This window comes from Haliaeetus albicilla, chromosome 29, assembly GCF_947461875.1.
Source record: "Haliaeetus albicilla chromosome 29, bHalAlb1.1, whole genome shotgun sequence".
NCBI lineage: Eukaryota > Metazoa > Chordata > Aves > Accipitriformes > Accipitridae > Haliaeetus > Haliaeetus albicilla.
This window is the reverse complement of record NC_091511.1, coordinates 2,741,434-2,751,349: the sequence shown is the minus strand read 5'-3', so window position 1 is coordinate 2,751,349 and position 9,916 is coordinate 2,741,434. Positions and strand designations below refer to the sequence as shown.

General features: G+C 55.8%; 1 protein-coding gene across 5 annotated transcripts; it reads right to left on the bottom strand.

Moving 5' to 3' along the window:
* Positions 1-887: 887 nt before the first annotated feature.
* Positions 888-5,456, bottom strand: LOC104315337 (zinc finger protein 852-like). Of its 5 annotated transcripts, none has more exons than XM_069774114.1 (4): positions 5,383-5,456; positions 4,127-4,659; positions 3,077-3,658; positions 888-2,575 (listed from the first exon to the last, which is right to left on the bottom strand). In XM_069774114.1, exons 3-4 carry the CDS (start codon positions 3,612-3,614, stop codon positions 1,863-1,865), a joined length of 1,251 nt encoding a protein of 416 aa, XP_069630215.1. In that variant the 5' UTR covers positions 3,615-3,658; positions 4,127-4,659; positions 5,383-5,456; the 3' UTR covers positions 888-1,862. The 5 variants fall into 5 exon arrangements, with proteins under 5 accessions (XP_069630215.1, XP_069630213.1, XP_069630217.1 ...); XM_069774112.1 differs by having other exon boundaries at positions 4,127-4,835; positions 5,383-5,454; XM_069774116.1 differs by having other exon boundaries at positions 888-2,572; positions 4,127-4,835; positions 5,383-5,454.
* Positions 5,457-9,916: the final 4,460 nt, after the last annotated feature.

Sequence of the window (9,916 nt, the reverse complement as noted above, 5' to 3'; positions counted from 1 at the left end):
GGTCCGGATGGAGCTGGGTCAGGCCGGGCTGGGGCAGAGCTGGGCTCTTGGCTGCTCCCACCCGCTGGGAGAACCCGGGAAGGGGAAAAGAAGAGTAGAAGTGAGAAAACGCGTGAGTGGAGATAAGAAGAGTTTAATAAGAGAAAGGAGGAGTCGGAGAAGGAGAAGGAGAAGGAGGAGAGGGAGAAGAGAAGGAGAAGGAGGAGGAGAAGAAGAAGGAGGAGAGGGAAAAGAGGAGGAGAAGGAGGAGAGGGAGAAGAGAAGGAGAAGGAGGAGGAGAAGGAGAGGGAGAAGAAGGAGAGGAGAAGGAGAAGGAGGAGAAGGAGAAGAGAAGGAGAAGGAGAGGGAGGGGGAGAAGAAGGAGAGGAGAAGTAGAAGGAGGAGGAGGACAGGGAGAAGAGGATGAGAAGGAGAGGGAGGAGGAGAAGGAGGAGAGGGAGGAGAGAAGGAGAAGAAGGAGGAGAAGGAGAGGGAGAAGAAGGAGAAGGAGAAGAGAAGGAAAAGGAGAGGGAGAAGGACAGGGAGGGGGAGAAGAAGGAGAAGAGAAGTAGAAGGAGGACAGGGAGATGAGGATGAGAAGGAGAGGGAGGAGAAGGAGAAGGAGAAGGAGGACTGATGCAAAGGCCACCACTCATCACCTCCCATGGGGAGACAGATGCCCAGCCTGTTCCTGACCAAAATCTGGCCAACTCCCTCCCTCAAACTCCCTCCTCTCCATTTTATTGCTGAGCACGACATGATATGGCCAGAACTATTGCTTTGGTTGGGTTGGGTCATCTGCCTGGCTGTGTGCCCCCTCCAGATCTCTTGTGCATCTCCCAAATGTATTCACTGTTAAATGAACAGGACACAAATCTGAAAGACACTGTGAGCAAAATCCACAATAGTTGATAGAAACTTCAAAAAAAGAAGTATTTCTTCTATTAATGATAAGGGGACATATACATACACTTGGCACGTGTGTGTAAATATATGTGTGTGTGCACCTACATAATGAAGGGAGCATCCCAAATGTTTGATTTTTATTGCAGCATCCTGGCTGGATTTTTGCTTCCTCCAAACCACCCAAGATTTTTTTCCATGGTTTCCCCCATCGGCACCGCCTCCTTCCTCGGGGTGAAATGGTCGCCAAGCCACTGGTGAGAGCGGCTCATCCCTTGCCATCACGGTCCAGAATCCCTGTATCCCACCAGGAAGCATGAAAGCCTCAGCCTTGGTGAGCACCATCATGGAAGTTCATCTGGAGAGTTTGTAATCAGGTAATAACTAACGGTACGGGCTTTCAACGAAGGAAGTGATGAACAGGGAGAGATAAACACATTAACAGGAAACCAAATAAAATACAACACGATGGTCACAGCTTGTAACATGAGATGCCAACCAACATCCCACCAAAACGTTGTACCAAGGCTATCCAGCGGTTTGTTCAACCTTGGGTCTTGTTAACGACCCCGCTGGCTAACGAGACTATATAATCCCTTTGGACTCAGGGGAGCACCTTGGTTTTGCCAGGAAGGCAACGTTTCTTCTACATCGCCTTTCCCTGGACCCACAAGTCCCCATAGAGATGCTGGGGCTCTTGGATGTGATGGTCCCACGTGCTGGGGTGAAGGAAGAGCTGTGTTGTCTGTGCACCCAAGGCACCTGCTGGTAAATCTCCTCCTTCTTTACATCTGCGTGCAGGCACTCACATTTAAAAGCAGCAGGGCTCACACAACCACTTATCCCCCCCAGAAAAAAACCTTGGTGGGGCATTAGCACCCCCAGCTATCTCTGAATTTGCCCCTTCGAGATCACGAGGCTCATGGGATGAGACCAAACGGGTGGAAGTCCCTGCCTACGGAGGCAACAACCCCCTAATTTCATGGCATGTCCCCCCCTGGAGAAGCTCCCTGGCCCACCGGCACCTCCTCCAAGTGGGTCCTCTGATGGAGAAGACACTCGGTGCCCACGCTGAATGACTTCCCGCAGACCACACATGCATAGGAGCTCTCCTGCGTGTGGTTCTGCTGGTGTGTGGCGAGGTGGGAGCTGGTCCGAAAGGTTTTCTGGCATTGCTGGCAGCTGTACGGCATCTCCCCAGTGTGGATCCGCTGGTGCAAGATAAGTTTTTGCTTCTGAGTAAAGGATTTCTCACAATCAGAGCAGGAAAAAGGTTTTTCACCAGTGTGGGTCCTCCGATGTCTGGAAAGGCTCGAGTTCTGGGTGAAGCACTCCCCACACTCGGGGCATTCGTACGGTCTCTCTCCCTTATGGATCCTGTGGTGGGTGACAAGGTTGGAGAAGTCATTGAAAGTCTTCCCGCAATCTGGGCACTTGTAGGGTCGTTCTCCCGTGTGATTTCTTTGGTGGCGTCTCAGGCTGTTTCTCCAGCAGAAGGTCTTCCCACATTCTGGGCATATATGGGTCTTCGGCTTAGCATGGGTCACCGGCTTGCTGGTGGCTGCACGGGTGTTCTTCACGCCCCCCCCTTGTCTCATCAGTGTCTGCTCCTTCTTGCTCTCCAATTTCTCCAATTTCTCCCCCAGCACCTGGGGTGGTTGTCCTGGCTTCAGCTGGGAGCTCTCGGTGCCTGCTCGAGAAAGACAAAGCTATTGCACCAACAGGACCTCCGCAACCAGGGATGGAGGAGAAACCCAAGTACCTGCTGGGGTAACACAAGCTGGGAAGACATGGGGGCAGTGGGTTGCAGTGGTGGAGGATGGGTGAAGAGAGGCCACAAATGAACCTGTCCAAAAATGACCATGGGAAATGTTATTGGAGACCACTTGCTATCACCAGGACTGACTCATGAACCCCCCTGCATGGAGGAGTTTATTCCAGTGCAGCTCCGTTAGTTGGAGGTCTCCACCCAAACCTCCTGCTCAGAGCAGGACTATTCCCACCGATAGTTCAACTCAACCTGGGGACAGAGCAGATCCATCCCCAGGAACATCTCCCACCCCATCACTGCTGCCACGCTAGGAGCAGGAATCCCAACACGGCCCCACCACGTGCTTCTCCAGACCATCCCCACCCACAGGATGGTCCACCAGGGCATGGGACATCTCACACTAACCCCCCTCCAAGGACTCACCATTGTGGAGGACTTGCTCATGCCTTATGAGGTGAGACCTCTTCCGGAAGGTCTTCTCGCAGTGCGAGCAGGGGTACGGTCTCTCTCCGGTGTGGATGCGTTGGTGGGTAGTGAGGTCCGAGCGCCAGGAGAAGCGTTTCCCGCACGTGGTGCAGAGAAAGGGCTTCTCCCTGGTGTGTGTCCTCCAGTGACGCAGGAGGACCACGCTCTGCGTGAAGCTCTTCCCACAATCCAGGCACTTGAAGGGCTTCTCTCCCGTGTGGATCCGTCGGTGACGGGTCAGGCTGCTCCCCCAGGTGAAGATCTTCTTGCACTCCCCACACTTGTACACCTTCTGTGTGGAGCTACTCCTTGGCTGGCTTGCGTCTTCTTGAAGGTCTTCAGCATACGTCCCTTTGAAAGAGCATTTTCGGGGTCTTCTTGGTACTTGGCTACCTTCCTTATCATCTGGCTGATGCTGAACATTGTGGTCCATGTCCACCTTGGGGCTCTGCGGCTCCTCTCTGGGTCCTTCCAGCATCACCCTGTGCTCTTCCATGGGCTGGGAAAACAACTTCTTCTTCTCACTGTCTGTCCCGTTACCTGTTGGGACACCAAAGGGGGTCATCTGATGTCTGTTAAGGGATATTAAGTGCAGCCACCTCCTCCAGCAGCTCCAGCCCACACCAGTACCACCCACTGTGGTGCTGCCCAGCTGCTGGAGCCCTTCTAGCAAGACTTCCACTCACTCCAGTAGCTGTACTGGGATCCCAGCTTGCTCCAGTAGCAGAGCAGGGGTGCTGACACCCCTGGTCTGACTCCTGTAGATGACCCCAATCCCGCTCACACCAGTCCTGCCAGTAGCTAACACTGGGTCCAGAAATAGTTAAGAAAGAGACTGAATAACAAAGACAGGACCAACTGTGATGACTGACGCGTAGACCAACCCCCTTGTACCTTGCCACCAGCCCCTTTTACACCCTTTTTTTGGCCTGGCCCCCCCTTTCCTCCTCCCTGCCCCCGTTCCCCTCCTCTGTACACACAGTCCCCCCCCCAGCGTTGCATCCTTACCAGCTGCAAAGCTCTTGGTAGAACTTCAGAGTTCTACTGGTAGGTGGAAGACCACTCATTAGCGCGACCAGCAACCCTTTTCTGGTTATTGTCTTCGTTAATGCTAATTGGGCAGTGTTTAGGTCTCCGCATGCTCCTCTCCCTCCCTTGCCTTATCCTCCTTCTCATGCTCCAAATGGCCTTGCCCGTTAGCGCCAGTAACGAGGTTTGCTCTTATCGCCGCTTTTCTTATCATGGTGTGGGGAGGGTTTGTCCCTGGTGTTCTTGCTGATGGCTTCTTGGTCCAGATACTCTTAAAGGAGACGTGTGTTGGGTGCCTGGGGGAACTGCAGGCAGAGGACCCGTGGAAAGAGGGGGCAGCTATTGAAATTTGGGGGGCAGAAGGTCCTTACGTGGGGACGACACGCTCTCATGGCTCTTCTCTTGTGTGATGTGGTCACGGGAAGAGCATCGGTCCGTGTGTCGCCCCACGGCTGGGCAAGGCTGGTGAAGCCCCATCCCCTTAGGGAATGTTGAATGTCCACCTGGGGAGGCTTCAGAGCCCCCCCAAGTTATTTGGGGGGGATACCCGGCCTCCTCCGTGACGTTATTTAGGGGAGAACTGGAGGATGTGCAAGGAGATCCCAGCTCGAGGCAGCAATCGATGGGCACCAGTGCCCCCCCCAAGCTGGGGGGGTGCAACATCACCCCCAGCCCCAACGGGGACCACCTACACCAGGCACAAAGCAGTAAGGAGCCGTGCTGGGTCTGGGGGGGGGGTCCTTCTTCTTGACCCTCTCCCCAGACCCCCCCCATTACCTGTGGGGTGCTGCCCTGGCCACCCCCATTCACTGTGGGTGCTACCTCGGGGTCCCCCATTACCTTCAGGGCACTGCCGAGGCGCCCCCCCATTTCCCACAGGTTCCTGCCTGGGACCCCCATGTTCCCTGTGGCCTCTTCCCAGGACCCCCCCCTTCCCTCTGGCTGCTGCCCTGGGGTCCCCCATTATCTCCAGCAGCTGCCCGGGACCCCCCCCCCACCCCGGTACCTGCAGGTGCCACCCCAGGGTCCCCCATTCCCTCTGGGTGCTGCCCAGGACCCCCCCCCATTCCCTGTGCCCACTGCCTGTAACACTCCCCCCCCGGTTCCATCTGGATGCTCTCCCGGGACCCCCCCCCGATCCCTACAGCTGCTGTCCCGGACACCCCCCCCCATTCCCTACAGGGACCCCCCCAGCACCCTACGGGCTCTACCCCGGACCGCCCCCCCCCCGTTACCTGCGGGCGCTGCCGCCTCCCTCCACGGAGCCCACGGTGACGATCGACTCCGACACGGTGGGATGTTCTCCCCCCCCCCCCCGCCACCCCAGTCACCCACTCCCCCCCCAGCCCCCCCGCCCCCCGGTCCCAGCCCCTTCCTGTGCCTCTGCACACCCAGTCGGGCTGCAACAAACTGGTGCTACCGGAGGATGCTTAGCTGGGGAGGGGGGACGACACTGGAGCCCCCCCACCCCAGTCCCTCTCCGCTACCCTCTTCCAAGGAAAAGCAGCCTCAAGGTTTAATTTGACAAAATAAATAATATTTTTTATTTTTATTTTTTTTTAAAGCTAGACACAAAGGGAGGCGCTACCTTTTTCCAGAAATTATGGAATTTGCCGATTCTCACCCATGCGCTGAGGCTGGGGATTAAAATAAAACGTTAAAAAGAAACAAGAAAAAAGGTCTGGAGTTGATAAAAACCCGTGGAAACATGATATGAATGTGTTTCGTCTTGTTTTGGTTCTTCAACAAAAGAAGGCGCGGCCGTCAAGGCTTCGTCCCGGGGCGGCCGCGGCCTTTGAGAAATGTGAATTTTTTCGGTCATCCTCAGGTCAGGACCTTCTGCTAAAGGACGGGGCCCTTGAGATGCAGCAAACGGTGTTAGACGGATAATGAAAAGCTAATTTAGTTGTCACCAAAAAAAATGTATCTTGGTCTTAAGTTGGATGTCCCAACAAGGGACCATGAGATGAGAGCAGGGACTTGATCTCACCCCTCTTAAATGGTCTCCCTGCTCTGAAAAATATCTTCCAAAAGCTGTAATTTAAACCTAAATCTGATTAATTCCACGCATTAATGCAGTTCCAGTATCTCAGGATGGAGGTGAAGGAGAAGAAAAGTCCTCCCATTTGGTTTCAAGAGCTGGCCCAGTCTGGGGAAGGGGGGACTGAGCTCCTGGACATCAGGTAGGACCCACTTCTCAGCTTAGAAAAATCCAGATATTGGGTTTTTCCTTCTCAGAAAAGCTTAGTTTTCCTGCGCCAATTAATGTTAAGCATTATTAATGATGTCTCTGGACTGACCAAGGTTTATTTTATTGCTGGAGGATCACAGGGGGTGAAAAAGAGGATGACGAGGGCAGAACTTGACTGCCCTCTGCATCCTGAGCATGAGGTACGGGGCTGGAGACCCCAAAAGTCTCAGCCCACCATGGATGCCCAACTACACCAGAAGAGTTGCCACCACCTTCTACTTCACATGGTGGTTCTGGTGGGACCTCAGCTCCTCATAGCTCTTCCTACACATGGAGAACTTGTAGGGAGCCTCTTCCATGTGGGTCTATTGGTGTTTGATGAGCTCTGAGCTCATGGTGAAGCCCTTCCCAGTTTGGGCATCTCTAGGGTCTCTCCCCACTGTGGCTCCACTGGTCCCTGCTCAGGTTGGAGCTCCTGCCAAAGCTTTTCCTGCAGTCCTGGCCCATGTAAGGTCTCTCTCCTGCATGGGTCATCTGATGAGTGGTGAGGTGGGACCTCTAGGCAAAGCACTTGCCACAGCTTGGGCAGACATAGGACTTCTCCCCCAGTATGGATCCTACAGTGGGAGATCAGGTCCACGCTCTGGCCAAAGGTCTTTCCGCAGAAGATGGGTCTTGCCGTGACAGATCTTCTGGTGGGAGATGAGGTTGGAGCCATCACCGAAGCTCGTCCAGCACTTGGGGCAGGTGTTGGGTCACTCACCGGTGTGGGGATGGATCAGGTTGTACCTCCAGCTGAAGGTGCGCTCAGATATTTTCAGCGTTGAGCACGTCTTCCCCTGAGGGAGGAGCAGCGTTGAGGTCCTCAAAGATGCCTTGGCCATGAGAGAAGCTGGTCTGCGTCATCTCAGTGGTGATTCCCCAGCTGCCTCTCACCCAGCTCCAGGCTCTGGGAATCTTCCTCCTCCTCGGTCCTTCCAGCTACCAGCCCCAAGGAGGATGATGAAGGTGTCAAAAATGAGATTTTTATTGCATAGCTTTGGTTTAGCAGCAATTTAGGATTTATTAATACTTTTGAGATAGAGGTTGTATAATTTTAACCGTACTTAATCATCAGCCAGTTTAACAGAGCAATTCAATGGAATTTGTTACAATAAAATTTGTGACTTAAAGATTTGAAAATGGCAAGGATCACCCCAAAATTCCCACTGGGTTGCACACACAGATGGAGGTAAAATCAAATCACGCGTGCACACAGACAGGTAAAAGAGTTGCCAACCAAATCACGCAGAGGACAGGCAAATAATTCTCGCAAAATCGTCGATGGACGATCTTTCAATCCTTGCCAAATCTACCCCAAGAGGAGGTCCTAGCTCAGAGGGGAGATATTGGGTCACACAACCAGCTGCGGTCCCGGAGAGCTCCAAAGGTCTCACCTTGGATCGTCATTTATAGGGTCTTGAGACCAAGACAACAGCACAACGGGAGGTTTCCCCAAAGCACGCATGGCTTATCCTGAGATCTCCGGGTGGCCCGGCGATGGCGGGGGGGGGGGGGTTTACACCACCACAGAAGACCAGGAGGACATCCCGGGGGTGTGGGAGGTGGGATGTCCATCAAACAGAGGGCAGGGATGCGGGCATTGCTCTGGGACCAAGGGTTTCTCCATGGCCTTGTCCCACCTTAGGGGCACAGGATGGGATGGAGACCCAAGAGGTGCTCGATTGGAGACTTGAGCTGATAGAAACGGGCAGCTCCAAGCCTGACCTACTTTCCTCCTCCATTCCCCGGAGGAGAAGACGCCCCTTGGGAGCCGCTGCCCCCCTCCACTGACTCGAGGAGGAGCTCTTGGAGGTCACCACCCCTTCAATCCCTCAAGATAAAAAAACCTTTCTTAGCTACAAAGCCTCTTGCTGGGTTGTCCAAGTAGCCCACCCAAACCTGGAGGAGATGTTGGCTCCACGCGGGTACATCCGGACACCGTCCTTCATGGGTTTCATCCCTCTAAACTCAAGGATGGTGTCCTGATCTCCACCCCACGGCGGATAAAACCCCACCATGACCCCCCCCGGCATGGTTTTGAGCAGTGACGAGCTCATGACATCGTCCCCTGGGGTATCACCTTCCCCCTGGTCCAGCTTTGGGCCAGCCCAGCATCTCCTAAGGATGCTCCAGGCCACGGGGGCTCTTCCTCCACGAGGAAGACGTGCGGCGCAGGAGGACGGATCCGCACCAAATCCCAGCTCCTTGACCTAATTTAGATGTTTACCAGAGGATGGAGGAGAAGGCGAGGGGGGTGCGGGGGGGGGGGGAGAGTTTTCTCCCCCACCTATTTCTGCTCATCGGTTTCAAAGGGAGCTGAGCCAAAAGGGTGCTGAGCACCACACACAGGAATGCTGAGTACCATGCAGAGGGTGCAGCTAGTAGGGTGCTGAGCACCATACACAGGGATGCTGAGCACCATGCAGAGGGTGCAGCTGGAAGGGTGCTGAGCACCATGAACAGAGATGCTGAGCACCATGCAGAGGGTGCAGCTAGCAGGGTGCTGAGCACCATACACAGGGATGCCGAGCACCATGCGCAGGGATGCCGAGCACCATGCAGAGGGTGCAGCTGGAAGGGTGCTGAGCACCATGAACAGGGATGCCGAGCACCATGCGCAGGGATGCCGAGCACCATGCAGAGGGTGCAGCTGGATGGGTGCTGAGCACCATGCGCAGGGATGCTGAGCACCATGCACCATGCAGAGGGTGCAGCTAGCAGGGTGCTGAGCATTGTGCAGAGGCTGCAGCTGGAAGGGTGCTGAGCACCACGCATAGGGATGCTGAGCACCATGCAGAGGCTGCAGCCAGATGGGTGCTGAGCACCGCGCACAGGCCGCAGCGGGCTGCGTGGGTGCCGCGGGAAGGCCGCCGAGCACCGAACCACCACACCAACCCCAGTGGGGTGCCCGGGGGGGGGGGGGAGCAGGATTCAGGGTGCCCCCGCCGTGGCGTGGGCGCTGCGGGTGCTGGCGCTGGGATCACAGGCCCTCCTGCTCCCAGCAGGGCTGCAGCAGCCTGCGCCCTGCGGGAGCTGCCTGCGCCCTGCGGGAGCTGCCTGCGCCCTGCCTGCACCCTGTGGTACAGGCAGCGAGGGGGGGGCAGGAGTGCTGTGGATTATGGGGGGGGGGGCAGGGATTATCCATCCATCAGGGTAATCCCTGTAGGCAAGGGGGGGGCTGGGTGGGCAGGATGCGGCCCCAGGATTAATTGGGTGTGCACGGGTGTGTGCACGTGTGCAAGGGGTTGGGGGGGTAATTTGGGTGTGCGTGCAAAGGGTTGGGGGGAGTTAATGGGGGGGGCTGTGGGCAGGTCGGCCTGTGGGTGTATGTTGGGGGTGAGTGTGCACGAGTGTGCAAGGAGGTGGGGGTGCGAGTGCCTGCGTGTCCGAGGCTCCGTGTGTGTGTGCGTGCACAAGCATGAGGGTTGTGTGTGCGTGCCACTGTGAGTGTGCACAAGCGTGCAAGGCGACGAGGGTGCAAGGGCCTGGGTGTCTGTGGCTCCATGTGTGCGCGGGTGTGCATCGCCCTGGGTGTG

Coding starts and splice junctions, on each gene's coding strand:
- LOC104315337 (XM_069774114.1), bottom strand. CDS start 3,614: ATGGAAGAGCACAGGGTGATGCTGGAAGGACCCAGAGAGGAGCCGCAG. Junction 2,576..3,076: donor TGAGCAAGTCCTCCACAATG/GTGAGTCCTTGG, acceptor GTCTTTCTCGAG/CAGGCACCGAGAGCTCCCAG.